Source organism: Ipomoea nil, unplaced genomic scaffold (genome assembly GCF_001879475.1).
Source record: "Ipomoea nil cultivar Tokyo-kokei standard unplaced genomic scaffold, Asagao_1.1 scaffold0761, whole genome shotgun sequence".
NCBI lineage: Eukaryota > Viridiplantae > Streptophyta > Magnoliopsida > Solanales > Convolvulaceae > Ipomoea > Ipomoea nil.
The window spans coordinates 1,254,715-1,270,998 of NW_017617189.1; the positions used below are offsets into that span (position 1 = coordinate 1,254,715).

The following is a 16,284-nucleotide window of genomic DNA, read 5'->3' on the forward strand; positions in this document are numbered from 1 at the left end:
ATATATATATATATATAGGAGATTTTATGGTGATATAAAAGAGTTGGATTCACACTACAATGTGGACCCCGGTTCATGTGTATGTGTTGTGTTGTGTTGTGACTTTTTGTGTTTTGCCTTATAAAATTTTGTACCTTAAGAGTATGAATTTTGTACCTGGAACAAATTAGTAATTGTGTCTTATGTTATGAATTTCAGTGTCTTGTGTTGTGAAATTCTGTGCCTATAAACACAAATTATGTACCCAAATCAGATTTGAAAAATAAGTAAATATATAACATGTGTATGTGTCTTGTGTTATGAAATTTTATATCTTACGAGTATAAATTTTGTGCTTTGTCGCTTTGATCTAGAGTTCATAATGCTATGTGAATCTTGATACATGATATAAATTGCCAAATGCCAAGGTTGTGGATACCCTAAAAAGGTACAAGGTATCGTAAGTAATAAATATATATATATATATATTTTTTGAAAATCATAAGTAATAATTATTGAACTCATTAAAAAGGTACAAGGTATCACTTTAAGTCGTTAATAAAGTATAGAAGTCATTTATTACACAGTACAAAGGTAAAGAAAGCTGACAGTTTTGCACACGCAGAATTGCGGAAACTCGTTTGATCCACACGATCACCCTATGCCAGAGCGTGCCAATTTACTCCCCCGTTAGGTACACTTATTAAATTGCTCAATCATTGCCCTTTCAATGGTTTTTTTTTAATACATTATGAGATGTTAGTAAATAAATTGATTGGATTACTGACTTGCCTAGTAAATAGCATTAAATAATTATAGAAAGATGTTTAATAAATTAATTATTAATTAATAGCTGATTATATGTAAAATGACTTTTTAAAAAAAATTGATTGAAAAAGTTGTTTTGAACAACTTTTTGAATTTTAATATTTTGGAGAAATAAACTGTTACAAAAAATTATTTAATTAAACATTTATATTGATTGTTTAACCAATACAAACAGCTAATAGAGGTTAAATAAATCAAAATTGACTGATAAGCTAACTATGTTATCAAACAAGTTGTATTGAATTTTTAAGATCTTATTGTTAGAAAAAAAAAAATATTTTTTTAAAACTTGTTTTTACTCCGTAATTGCTATGTATTATCACATGTTCTCTATTATTTTGTGTGGTAATTATTACCTCATATATTCTGTAAAATTATTCTAGTTTATGTAGTTATACACTTAATCACATAATTTGTCATTAGAGAAATGACAATGTCTGTCCAAAGTCATACTAAAATAAGCATTTTCCGACTCTTAATTATGTTATCAATATTTTTCATATCTCAATTGTTTATAAAATATTTTTTTCCATCCTTAAATTATTGCAATGCGATTGTTTTCACTTACAAGTATTGTTAATGTTGGGTTTAAAAAATCAATACTAGACAATTGAGAGAGAAAAAAAAAAAGTTACAGTACTTTATGCATGCCTGCTAAACGAAAAGTGATGAATATATAATTGAGAGATTAAAAATAAAAAAATTATTTTCTTTTAAATAAGGGACGAAACATGACATTTTCACTTTCTCATATCATCATTGTTGTCCGTCTTGTCTTATACTTTTGTAAAATAATAAAACTTTATATCGAAGATGAGAGCAGTAAGCTGTGATGTATCGAAGATGTAAGCAGAACAGGATGGAATTCATTATTAGAGGTGGTAAAGCTCGTGTATCGACTGTATCACATATATATACAGAGAGAAAGGAAAGAAGCGGTTATAACTAACTATTATGCACGTAATTACAACATTGCCCTTCTTCTTCTCCAGATCTCCGGCGTTGAAGCTTCTCTGTTGACTATTCTGATTCCCCTGTGGAATTGTTTCCGGAGTGGGACGAGCTGTCGAGCCACTGGCCGGAGTCATCGCCGGATTGTTCTCACTTGTGCCGATCACGGAAGCTGCATAGGTGTAGCGTTCACGCTCTGATACCATATCGAAGATGAGAGCAGTAAGCTGTGATGTTTCGAAGATGTAAGCAGAACAGGATGGAATTCATTATTATAGGTGGTAAAGCTCGTGTATCGACTGTATCACATATATATACAGAGAGAAAGGAAAGAAGCGGTTATAACTAACTATTATGCATGTAATTACAACACTGCCCTTCTTCTTCCTTGTTATTTATCCCATGCTGGAAGTTGGCCAGAGTATTCCTCTCTGTTACTTTAGAATGGTTATATTTTTGTAAAATAATAAAACTTCAGAATGATTATATATATATATATATATATATATATATATATATATATATATATATATATATATATAATAAAGCTATATGGTCTTGTGAAAATTAAATGGTGATAATCAACATTTAATTTTCACAAGACCATAATAATATTGTTGTTAATTATAATAACAATAACAATAACAATAACAATAATAATAATAATAATAATAATTGCAATAAAAATAATGATAATAATGATAATAATTGCAATAATATATATATATATATATATATATATATATATATATATATATATATATATATATATATATTTATTTATTTATTTATTTATTTATTTATATTTCAATTTTGGCAAATTATTGTGTGAACGATTGTCCACATAATTGTATGGATCATGAATATCAAATACATTGTTAATATATTAAAAATACATTATTTTTATATTGAAAGTACCTTACATACATATATAATGTACCCTTAGTATATTTAAAATATACTTTTTATTGCATGCAACCTCAAAGTTTATAAGTTTGAAATTACTATATGGCATAGCTAGGCGGCCTAATATTTAAGATTGTTGATGTGCATATTAAGGACTACGGAGACAAAGATGCGTTATTCGTGGATTCATCGGATACTATCCAACAACACTCTCCAACTTAATTGACGTGAAGTAGGCTTAGTAACATTAAGATTATATTCTCGAATTTTTAGTTCTCATCTTTTATTGATTACACACTTAATTCGATAGTATTTTGAAGAAAAAATCAATGTTTGAACTAAGATTGTGATTTTGGTCTTTAAAGGTCAATTGTATGTTGCTATATCTAGAGTTAGAAATCTCAAAGGTCTAAAAATTGTGATCCGTGGTGACTCTAAATTGTAATTCAATTACTATTGTAGTTTACTAAGTTCTTACAAATTTGTAATATTAAATATTATCTACTAAATTTTTAATATAGTTTAAGATTTGTAGTAATCACCCACCTTAAATATTATTTTAATTGTAAATATATTTATGTTTATAATTTTATCATAGGAATTCACACATAATAATTATTAAATAACAAAAATTTTATATATAAATAAACCTCATATAGAGTATATTTTTATAACATATTTTCCGTGCATCGCACGGGACAAATACTAGTGTATATATATATATATATATATATATATATATATATATATATATATATATATATATATATATATATATATATATATATATATATATATATAGAAGAGCGCTCATATGCGGCGGGGTCTTACGGTGCGGCGGTGCGGTCAAATTCCAGAATACACCAACAATGTTAACAATATGCACCAACAGTGTAATAAAAACACACCCCAATGAAATATAATAAAACATCACAAAATACACCACAGACTCAAAAAAACACACCATATAACTCACCACCCCCAATGGTGTATTTCCGAACAGTGTATGGTGTTTTTACTCACACCTAGTGGTGTGTGTTTGGTGATGCAGGGCTCTGTTTACTCTGTTTTGTGTGGTGTACTTCCTAACGTTGATGGTGCATATTTGGTGAACTATTGGTGTTGCCGCACCGTAAGAAATAACCGCACCGTAAGACATTGCTGCACCTGAACCCGCCTATATATATATATATATATATATATATATATATATATATATATATATATATATATATATATATATATATATAGAAGAGCGCTCATATGCGGCGGGGTCTTACGGTGCGGCGGTGCGGTCAAATTCCAGAATACACCAACAGTGTAATAAAAACACACCCCAATGAAATGTAATAAAACATCACAAAATACACCACAGACTCAAAAATACACATCATATAACTCACCACCCCCAATGGTGTATTTCCGAACAGTGTATGGTGTTTTTACTCACACCTAATGGTGTGTGTTTGGTGATGCAGGGCTCTGTTTACTCTGTTTTGTGTGGTGTATTTCCTAACGTTGATGGTGCATATTTGGTGAACTATTGGTGTTGCCGCACCGTAAGATACTGCCGCACCTGAACCCGCCTATATATATATATATATATATATATATATATATATATATATATATATACTCATGGTGAATGTCACATTCTCACTCCACACTTTTAAATTTTTTTAAAAACTAAATTAATATAATCAAAATGTCTCTCATATTTTATTTTGAAGAGTGGCATGCGAGTATAGTATATTATGCAAATTTCTTTTATTAAAGGAAAATGCTTTTTATCCCTTATAATCTTTTTCCTCTTAAATCTCCTCTTGACATAGCTGATTGAATTAATTAGTGAATTTGACTAGTTGATATTATTAATTGATTGCAGAAAGATATTTGATAAATTAGATGTTAGTTGATAGCTGATTATATGCAAAATTACTTTATCAAAAAGTTAATAAAAAAATTGCTTTGAGTAGCTTTTTGAATTTTAGTGTTTTGGAGCAAAATAAGTTGTTACAAAAAGTTAATTGATCAAACACTTATATTGGTTGTTTAACCAAGTCAAACAGCTAATAATGGTCAAATAAGCTAAAATTGACTGATAAGTTAACTATGTTACCAAACAAGACTTAAAGTATCAAATCAGAGTGTCATGTTAGGAAGAAAAATTCGAAAGATAAAATTTTAGAAGGGAGAATAACATTACTCTTTTATGAAATGGTTAAATTGAGATGTCAAATACTTTAAATACAAGATGGTACAATGGTTAACTTGTTTAATTTTTATTTTTTATAAATCCTCGCGGTTAGCAACTTAGGCGCGCTATCTTTATCCCTGCAATACTTTTTCATTTTTAAAAGTGAATCGTACTTTTACATCACCAAATTTATAATTCCTTTACTATTTTCACTACATCCAAACAATACTCTCTCACTTTCACATCTCATCAAAACAAAATAAATAAAGAATCAAAAAATAAAATTTAAAAAAAAAAAACCCCCACACACAGTGTTGGGCATTGCTCGGGTTGACCGAGTTCAGCACCTGCTCAATTCGGGACCTGGTGTTGTGACTTACCATAGAGGAATGTAATTAAATGGTTAATGTTCACCTACTAAGAGCAACATTATCAGTTTAACTCTGGTGTGGTTTTTAAGGGGTTTCTGTAAGAGTGATTAGGAAAGAGGAGATGAGAGGGCAGAGAAAAAAAAAATTGAATTTTTAAACGAAAAATAAAAAATAAAAAAAAAATAGTGCGTCAGGCGCATGCAGTGCACGTGCCCGTGTGGCCATTGGCTATGTGCGAACGCGTACAACACTTGTTTCTTCATTTTTTTTTCCTGGCATGAACCCAGCCCTTTGCCGGCCAAATATATTTTCTATTATCCTTACTCCACATCTAGAAAGACCCAACATATTTGATCTGACATTAACCCCCAAATCTTCACTGATGGTGATGCTCTTATCACCCATTGGTTTTAAGAAGAATATGACAACTAAATAACTAAAAAACTCTGTGGTTAGCAGTCACATGATAGATGACCAACTGGGAAATAAGCATAGCGCCAAGGTTGCAAACTTGCTGAAGTTTGCAACTTAAATCAAGATATAAAATTGACACAAAATTCACCCCCCCCCCCCCAAGCTTAGGGGCATTTTTATTATTTTCATAAAATTTATTAACCAACCATGTATTAACCTCAACTTCTCTCATATAAGATTAGACCATGAGAGATTGCTTCTTCACAACTTCTGAACTTGGTAAAGTCGTTTCCTATGTTTTCGATCACAACTCCTATGGACAAAGCTCTAGAGTAAATGAAAATCTTCTGATTTCTTTCTTTAGATTCATAATCCTAACCTCCCAATCCCCATTGATACACTCCTTGCAACACATACGATTCCATTAATGGGGCCAAGTAGCTCAGCGTTCCCATTGATCCAATCCACAACCCCTTTTGCATCAGTACGGATCCAAAGTTTTCTGACCTTCCTATCCCAAGCCTATTGAAGGGCAGAATACATCGTCCTTCTGCCATCAACGCATCATGTGCAATGTGGAGAGACGGAGGAGAGTTCTCCCTGTTGATGGGGCATGTGTCTTCTGCCCCGAGGTTGATGAAGATGCTAATCATATTATAAGGAAATGCTGGAACGCTAGTGGAGTTTGGGAGTGCCTGATTCCTATCTATAACCGTGTGCAATGGGAATGTGGCGACTTTGTGGGGTGGATCCTGGGAAACATTGCGATGAAGTCGGACTGGAGTGCGTTCTTTGCTACAACAACATATCTCGAGAGATTTGTTTCAATTGGGCATGCAACGATTCAATTCGGTTATTGTTACAATTATGCAGTGGTAAAAGTACTACTCTTATTTTTTTCTATTTCTAAGTTATTTCTTGTGGAGAAATTCTGTGTATTTTTTTACATTAAAAATTTACATTACTTTTTCATATTGTATTTTTATTTGTAATTATGAAATTAATTACCACATATAAAAATAGTCTATTAAAAGGCAGAATATTTATTTATATAATAATTATTTCCATATGAACATATGTAACTGTCAATTCCATAATTAAATATAGGTATAATAGGATAATATTATATTTATATATTATTATATACATATATATTATTCCAACAAAATATACATATATATTGTACATTATATATAGTTATTAGGATCAAATTTAGGAATGATATATATAATTGGGTAGAATAATGTAATTACATATATATTAATTTAAAAATAACTTATTAAAAAGTTTGAAATGATATAATAAATTATTTTAAAATTATTTGACAGATTAGAATGTCGCAAAAGTGTCACTGCAATTAGAAATTTTTATTTGTAATTATGAAAAAATGTATGATCAAATCTGGATAATTATAATGTTCAGTCTGATCTTCCACTTACAGGGCGTTTGGTTGGAGGGGAGGGGAGGGGAGGGGGGGGGGGGGGAATTATGTGGGAAAGGAATTGTAATTCCATGGGAGTTGAATTACTGGGAATAAAATGGGAATTTAAATTCCAGTGTTTGGTTGACAGGAATAGAATTACTGGGAATTTAATTCCAATGTTTGGTATACATGGGAATTGAAAGGGAATAAGTAGTATAAAGTCAAAAATGTCCATTATTGTTGTTAGACATTAATTTTAAATTAAAAAAAAAAAAGAAAGGAGTAATTTTGACTCATCACTATCTTTTTTTCCCAGGAATTAAAATACCAGGGGGACATGGGATTTTAATTCCATGAAAATGGGGGTATTACAATTCCATGGAATTGCAATTCCCTCCAACCAAACTACGGAATTTAATGGTCTTTGGAATTAGGTGGAATTAAGTGGGAAGAGAATTTAAAATCCCTCCAACCAAACGCCCTGTTAAAAGGAGACTGAGTCAATTCCTCCCCAAATTTTCCGAGAACAAGAACCTTTTCACCTAAGGGCTGCTAAGTTAACTACTCTATAATTTATGAGAAAGGAATTAAAAAAAGACACTGTGGACCACGCAGCTGATGAGGCCTAACTCCTGAGGCACTTTATAATGTTTGCGCGCATACAATTAAAGGAGAGATATTTGCGATTGACTTATCCTTCGTGAGTGCTCAATACAGACAAGAGAGAGAGAGAGAGAGAGAGAGAGAGAGAATGAGGGAGAAAATGAGAGTGCTGAGGCCATTAGTGCACTTACTGGTTCCACTATGTGTTCACTGGATTGCCGAGGAGATGACTAAATCTGTGCTGGTTGATGTCACCACCAATGCTCTCTGTGATGGCCAGTCCTCTTGCTCTGAAGCTATCTACATCAATGGACTTCAACAAACTGTACGTTTTAACCATCCCCCCCCCCCCCCACCCCCCCCCCTCCTCTCTCTCTCTATCCTATCTGTGTGTAAAGATTGCATCTTTTAAACTTTGGGTTTTGAACTCAAGAATCATTCTGTCTAGGAGGAATTACTACTTTTCTTCTGAAGGATATATGCATCTCTCTGATTCTCAACTACCCAATTCTAGTTTTTTGAAATCAAGAATCTTTTTGTCTAGAATTTTTTTTTTTTTTCTTTTCCTTAGCTTCTTTGTCTTGGTCACCTTAGCTGCAAAGCCTTTGCCTTTAGTGTCTAGTTCCTTGTTTTGATCTGTCTTAAAAAATTTCTCCGTATACTACTCTATAAATTTAGCTGCCAGCAACCTAGGAATTGGTTAAGTTGTCTGCTTTTTACCCCTAACACTGGATTTTACAGGTGTGATACTTATTGATATGCCCAAGCCTTAGTTCTGGAGTTTCTTGTCTGCTTTCAGATTGATCGCAATTACCAAAAAATTGTGGTTATATGTTTGGTGGATAATCCATTTGGCAAAGCTTACAATTATGAAAATATGAATTATTATTGTAGTTTATGAACAATCCATAATCTAATCCAATTTATGTATAATTGTCTTAAATAAGCTAAAAAGTGAATGTACCATCCATAATCCATAATCTTTGAAACATGTATAATCTCAATAATCTATTTAAATAAGCTTTACCCAACAGCCACAATATTAGCATGTTCAGACTGAAATTGGATGGGCTTATCTGAACCTTATCTACTGCTGTAAGAACCCGTGAGTTTTTTTTTTTTTTTTAAATTATATTTGGGACTTTGGGTAGACTCATGTTGCTTTTTGTAAATTTTTTTTAACCTTAATTCTATAAACTATTCCAAGTAACTTGTCAAAATAATCCAAAAATAGCTTTTCAAGCATCATTAAAAAAATAAAACCCTTCCTTATCAGCTATTTTGAGCTTATTGAAAAGTATTGATTTTAAGTTGTTTATCTGACTAGACCTCAGGGTCCATTTCTATACACAAACAGGCTTATAGTGGTTGGTTTATGCCACTCCCTTGGGAAAATGAAGGCTGCCAGTTTTCTGAAATTTTCTTTGGTAGCTTCTTCAGATATTGCCCTGGGCTATTATTAGCATTGCTAAGCATGTCTTGTTTCCGATCATAACTTTACATCTTGTTGAACATTCGCTGTGTATGGTATAGCTTAACATTGTGAATTATGATGATGGAATCTGAATAGAATCCATAGTTCACCCATGTCACTTAATCGTTATTGGCAGAGTTAACCTAAAAGGGAGAATGTGATCACTCTCCCCATTTCTGGTGTCTGATCTATCAGTTTACACGTGCAGGTTGTTGGGATATTCAAGATGGTGGTACTTCCTGTACTTGGTCAGCTTTCAGATGATTATGGGCGAAAACCTCTTCTTCTTGTCACTGTATCTACAACAATTATACCTTTTAGTATGTATCAATCCAATCTATATTTTGCAAGAAATGCTATTTAGCTTAGGTTCGCACTGAACAAGAGTTTATTATTACACATTTTTATTGGCCACAAACATGCTTGTTTTTCTTCTGCTAGCTTCTCAGTCAAATTTCTCCATTTGGTATGAAATCAAGGTTACCAAACAGGTAGATGATATCAAATGCAACTATGCAAGGTTAGATTAGTGGCAGCTAGCATTAGTCTTCGTTTCTTTATCAATAGTATCAGTCTCTTTACTAGCATTAGGCTTTGTTTCTTTATTCACAGTATCAGTCTCTTTGCTAGCATTAGTCTTTGTTTCTTTATCTGTAGCTTTAGTAGTAGTATGAGTCTCTGGAGGATCAAAAAGAAGATATTTACCTACCGCCCTTCTTGAACAAATTTCATGCCCTGCTGGCGGACTGTAGTGAAACGATAGTTGTTCCAAACCTCCAATTGATAATTGTATCTATAGCATTTTATTGGAAATAGGCTTATCTTCATCATACCATCAAGCAGAATGTGAATTGTATAAAAATTCTGAAAATAACCAAATCAAAGATATTTTATTCTCTCTTGTTCAACTGTGGCAAAAGGAAGCCCTATGGCAGATGTCTTTTACTCTTTGAGTCTAAGTTTGTTTTGACTGCTCTTTTTAATTAACTTTTCATATTAAAGTTAAGAGTACTCCTTTCCTTGTTTTCAATTATCTGATGTACTCACATTGAAATTAATTTATACTTACTCCTTCCATTTACTGTAACTCTTTTTTCTTCTTTTCAGCTTTACTTGCCATTAACAAGTCAAGGGGCTTTGTGTATGCTTACTATGTTCTTCGGACAATTTCTTATATTATAAGTCAAGGAAGCATTTTTTGCATCTCTGTTGCTTATGCGGTATGACCAGGTGCTTTTGACTAGGAAACAAAGCTTTTCATTAAGAATTTAATTACATACATTTGATATATTGCAGGCAGATGTTGTTGAGGAGAGCAACCGAGCTGCAGCTTTTAGTTGGATTACAGGTTTTTTTTCTGCATCCCATGTTGTGGGAGATCTCCTAGCACGTTTTCTTCCCGAGGACTACATTTTTGTGGTATTTGATGCCCTAACTTGTGGAATTTCTTCAGTGCTGTGTTTTCTTGTATTGATTATCCTAGCGTTCTCATGATGAAGTTTCCACCTTCAGGTTTCAATATGCCTTTTGATATTTGTTCCTGTTTATATGGGACTGGCTCTAGTCGAGACAGTTAAACCACCTAGCAGAGTGAACCAAAGTTTGCCTCACATGAACAAGGCAAAGAAGGTTTTGCAGGATCGATATAAATCTATGAGATCTGCTGTAAATGTTGTCATTAACAGGTGACTTGAGGGTCTTCTCCTGATGTTTTTCAATTTTTCATTTCAGCATCCTCTAGAGTATATTGCTTTGCACTTCGATCCCTTCAAAAATATTTTTTAAAAAACCCAAAACCAGTTTTACTTTCTGAACCTTGCTGAAATAATTTCAATCTTTTATCCCCTTAGTCCAACGCTGAAGGTCATCTCTCTGGTTTCTTTCTTCTACGAGCTGGGAATGTCTGGCATTGATGCTGTCTTACTGGTAAATCTTGCCTTCCTATTTAATAGATTCAGCTCTGCTAATAGAGATTGAAGACGGGTATCTCTTTGATGCTTTTTTTATTTTTGTTTCTATTACTTTCTGTCAATTATGTTATGTTGAAGGACTTTCCCGATGACAAATCCTAAGTTTCTTCTTAAATCTGCAGTACTATTTGAAAGCAGCTTTTGGTTTTGACAAAAATCAGTTGTCAGAAGTTTTGATGGTGGTGGGAGTAGGTGCAATTGTATCTCAGGTACTTCTTGCAGAACAAACCTTCCCATATAATATGCGAATTTCGAAAATGTTTTTAAGTATACAGTAAAGTATGAAACATATAAACGCATTCCTGTATTTCTATTTCTGTTTCTCTTTCTCCATAAAATTGTCTATTTTTAGACTTTTATGTTGATTAACCATAAAATTTTGCATTTACAATGTAACTTTCTTCTTCCTCCAAATAAAGAAGGAAAATATGCTATCTACATTTTGCTCCGCTGACTTGAATACTCTTTTTTGGCTTGCTTCAAGATCGTTGTGCTTCCGCTTGTCAATCCATTTGTTGGCGAGAAAGTAATACTTTGCATCGCCTTGTTGGCATCGATAGCATATGTAAGACGCCCTTAACAACTTAGCTTCAGTATTCAAGAAAATGTTTACGATTAATCTAAGTGTGCACTTTATTGCGCAGTCATTGCTTTATGGATTCGCTTGGGCGGCTTGGGTATGTTCTTTACCATATAGAAGCATATATCTCGTCTTTTTCCAAAAATAGAATATGTGTATTTATGATAGAGGAGTCTATCTTCAGTATTTCGATCCATCTATATGGATTACAACTTAATGTTATGAGTATTTGACTGCAAAGAGTTTCCTACACAGGTGCCCTATTTGAGCGTATCTTTTGGAGTCATCTATATCCTAGTTACACCGGCTGTAAGTATCCTTCCCCGAATCGTATCTCTACTACAACTTGATTATTGTTTTTCCTCGTGATTGATTTATTTGATTCTCTGGTGACAGACTTATGCTGTGATATCTAGAGCATCGAGCTCCACTGACCAGGTTTGTATGTTGTCAAGTATGTCGACTTTAAGATTATCTGCCCCCTTACCCGATAATCCTATTGTAGGGAAAAGCGCAAGGCTTTGTTGCTGGCGTGCAAGCGATTGCAAGTTTGTTATCTCCAATCGGAATGACCCCGTTGACAAGTGAGTTTAAAAAAACGCTTCACTTACCCGACCATTACAATTCAAGTAACCTTACTGATTACTTTCTCGATGTTCTTCCAGCATGGTTTCTGTCCGATAATGCACCGTTTGACTGCAAGGGATTCGGGATCATCTGTGCTTCGTTGTGCATGGTAAGCTCATCACCCATCAATAAGAGTCTAGGTTGTCCGTGTGTGACTGAAAGATTTCTGACACGACTAAATGTCTTAGGTCATTGCACTGTGTTGCGCGTGCATGCTTAAACTCGATGCACCAGCGAAAAAGTCCTCAGAAGACGATGCAGAGAGCATCGAGGCGCCGCTGCTGTCTTGAGTGAGAGTCCTCAGAAGAGAATGGAGAGAGCATTGAAGTGCCACTTCTGTGTTGACAAATTAGGCAGGCTAAGTGTCTTTGCACCACCAAATTGCAGAATTTAGCAGTAGTAGGAGAAGGATGTTAAATCTGCAGTTTCTGTATTCAACTGTCCAGTCACAAATTCTCTAGTATTTTCATATTAAATAAAAGTAGTAGTTTCTAATATACAGTGATCTTTTGCCACTACTGGGTATTGTCTATCCATAAAGACTCATCCGCATTATTTCATGAACCACGGTCCACATAGTCAATTGTTATGCCGTGCAACCGTGTGTACCATTTTTGGTACACACGGTCGAAAATGGCACCGTATAGTACTAAGGGAGTAACGGTGCCGTTAGTGGTGGCACCGTTTCACTCCTCCAGTCGTTTAAAAAAAAAAATTATTATTATTACCATAAAACGCCACTAGGCGCCTTTTTCCACCATTCCCAACGTTTCGTCTCCAACAAGATACAGAGCTCCTTCGCACTGTTGCAGTCTCCATCGCTCTCTCTGTCTACTCGTAGTCGCGATTTTCGCCGTCTTCATCTCATTGTCGCCGAAGCCGTGTTTTGATCACCGTTGTCGCCATTTTCGCCATTTTCATTCTAGCATTGTCGCTTTGTCGCCGTTTTCATCGCTTTCTTCCTCAGGTATAATGTATTTTTGACTGTTAACGCTGTGATTTTTGACTATTAACGTTCATATTCGCTATAGATTCTTGTGATTTTTGACTAGGGTTTTGCAATGCGATTTTGAATTTTTCTCAAACAGAGCAACACTCTGTTTTTTTTTTTTTTTTTTTTTTTTTTTTTGGTGTTTTTTGAATTGTTTGTGGACATATAGTGATGATATTATGTACTTTATAATTGTGGATGTCTAGTTTAATACTTATGCATGTATAAAAATATCATTCCTGTCTTCAATTAGGGTGTTTTTGAAATGTTTGTGGACAAATAGTTGTGATATTATGGATATATAGCTTTATAATTGTGGATTTATAGTTTAATACTTCTGCATGTATGAAAATATCATTCCTGTCTTCAATTAGGGTGTTTTTGAACTGTTTGTGGACATATAGTGATGATATTATGGATATATAGCTTTATAATTGTGGATTTATAGTTTAATACTTCTGCATGTATGAAAATATCATTCCTGTCTTCAATTAGAGTGTTTTTGAAATGTTTGTGGACAAATAGTTGTGGTATTATGGATATATAGCTTTATAATTGTGGATTTGTAGTTTAATACTTCTGCATGTATGAAAATATCATTCCTGTCTTCAATTAGGGTGTTTTTGAAATGTTTGTGGACAAATAGTTGTGATATTATGGATATATAGCTTTATAATTGTGGATGTATAGTTTAATACTTCTGCATGTATGAAAATATCATTCCTGTCTTCAATTAGAGTGTTTTTGAAATGTTTGTGGACAAATAGTTGTGATATTATGGATATATAGCTTTATAATTGTGGATTTGTAGTTTAATACTTCTGCATGTATGAAAATATTATTCCTGTCTTCAATTAGGGTGTTTTTGAAATGTTTGTGGACAAATAGTTGTGATATTATGGATATATAGCTTTATAATTGTGGATTTATAGTTTAATACTTCTGCATGTATGAAAATATCATTCATGTCTTCAATTAGGGTGTTTTTGAAATGTTTGTGGACAAATAGTTGTGGATGTATAGTTTAATAATTCTTATTTACAGAAATGGCGCGCGAACCTACACTGGGTGAGGCTCTTAGAGAAACAAAAAGAAGAAGAACAGGGTACCTGACAACAGCAGTTCTAAATTCACAAGCAGCTCAGAGCTCTAATCCAACTAATGAAGAACCAGCAGCAGTCCTAAATTCACAAGCAGCTCAGAGCTCTAATCCAACTAATGAAGAACACCCTGCTAGGCAAACAACCGTTGCAGAGACTTCAATGAGAGGGCGCCAAAGACGCCAAGCACCATGGACTAGAGAAAAAAGGGGAGATTACTTCAGTACCAGGATGGGGCCAAAGTTGATGTTTGATCTTGTCTAGAGACTCTCAACACAGCAGAAACAAGCTGTGGTTGATATGGGATTTGGTGGACTTCTACATCTCCAACTCTGCACCAATGAATCAAAGTTGGTGCAATACCTGCTGGACAAATTTAATGTTTTCAGGTGTGATTTTGTATTAGAGGATGATATTCTCCACATTGAAGAGGTAGATGTCGAATACACGTTGGGGATCCCGCGAGGGCGTATGGAGGTCAATGAGGGAACAAAGATGGAAGACAACTCAACCCGTGAATACAAACTGCTGCTGACTTCATGGAGAAGGAGGTGGGGTATTACAGCAGGCTCACCAATAACAACACAGATGCCAGATGAGATTGTTAGGAGAGCTGATCATGGTGATGAGTTCAAGAGGGATTTTGTAGTCTTTGCCGTTTCCTCAATGCTTCGAGGAAACACAACATGCTACTCCAAGTACAGAATCTTAAAGTCATTGATTCATGTTGATATGATTAAAGAATACAATTGGTGCGGCTACACATACAAATCTCTCATTGACTCGATAGAGAGTTACAAGGAAGATAGAAGGAGAAGCTTTTGGGGGACAATGACATTGATATTGGTCAGTTCTTATTGTCTTTAATCTAATTGCATGAATTTTATGTAGTTGTAGATGTATAATTAACAATTTATTATGGATATATATGCATGAAGCTTGGAATATACTCAGTTTATTAAGATCCTTTATGTAGTTCTGAATTTGTGGATATATAGCATTAGAATTATGGATATATAGTTATGTGATTATGGATATGTAGTACTCTGTGAATATATGAATGTATTACTCTGTGAACATACTGTTAAGAAATCTGGATATATAGTAATGTATTTTTGGATGTATAGTTATGGATTTATGGATATATATGCATGAAACTTGGAATATACTCAGTTTATTAAGATCATTTTTTTTTTAATTTCTGAATTTGTGGATATATAGTTTTAAAATTATGGATATGTAGTACTCTGTGAATATGAATGCATTACTCTGTGACCATGCAATTAAGAATACATGGGTAAATTGTTCTAAATTGATCTTTAACATAATCTTCTGTAATTTGTAGTTGTTCTACTTTGATCGAGTAGAATTCAAAGGAATGAAGGTCAACAGGACATACCCTAGCATACTTGCTTGGACGAGCAATCTTGTAAGAAAGAGAGTCAAGGCTGAAAAAAAGGCTGGGGGGTTTGGAAAGGGAAATTAAAGGTTGTCCCTAGGGTTAAGAAGCCAAGGACTGCTGCTATAACCTCACTGCCACAACCTGCAAGCACTGCTGCTGCTACCACCTCACAGGCTACTACTTCTTCTACTCCTGCTACTGCAACACCGACACCACCTACAAATGAGCCACTCTCAAGTGTTGACCGGGTGACCCGTGTGCTCCAAAAACTAGCATCAAATGTTCTGGAGTTTGGTGAAGCTATGTCTGAAATTGGAAAGCAGGGCGCACCTATTGAAGTGATGAAGAAAGCATTCTCAGGGATATCAAACATGCTAGGTGCTGCAAGTGCAATTGAATCAACTTCCATTCCAACTGAATCTCAGTTGGATGACATATTCTTTGGGAGTGAAACCTTCACAGCTGCAG

General features: G+C 33.9%; 1 protein-coding gene across 1 annotated transcript; it reads left to right on the forward strand.

Moving 5' to 3' along the window:
- The first annotated feature begins 7,720 nt into the window (after positions 1-7,720).
- On the forward strand, positions 7,721-12,820 carry LOC109176926 (hippocampus abundant transcript-like protein 1). The gene is made up of 14 exons (XM_019326338.1): positions 7,721-7,997; positions 9,355-9,466; positions 10,254-10,366; positions 10,443-10,565; positions 10,659-10,831; positions 10,997-11,072; positions 11,239-11,325; positions 11,601-11,681; positions 11,761-11,793; positions 11,952-12,005; positions 12,093-12,134; positions 12,202-12,280; positions 12,362-12,432; positions 12,512-12,820. The coding sequence occupies exons 1-14, from the start codon at positions 7,821-7,823 to the stop codon at positions 12,611-12,613; spliced, it is 1,323 nt and encodes a 440-aa protein (XP_019181883.1). The 5' UTR covers positions 7,721-7,820; the 3' UTR covers positions 12,614-12,820.
- The last annotated feature ends 3,464 nt before the right edge of the window (positions 12,821-16,284 follow it).

Coding starts and splice junctions, on each gene's coding strand:
- LOC109176926 (XM_019326338.1), top strand. CDS start 7,821: ATGAGGGAGAAAATGAGAGTGCTGAGGCCATTAGTGCACTTACTGGTT. Junction 7,998..9,354: donor TCAATGGACTTCAACAAACT/GTACGTTTTAAC, acceptor TTACACGTGCAG/GTTGTTGGGATATTCAAGAT. Junction 11,326..11,600: donor TAGGTGCAATTGTATCTCAG/GTACTTCTTGCA, acceptor GCTTGCTTCAAG/ATCGTTGTGCTTCCGCTTGT.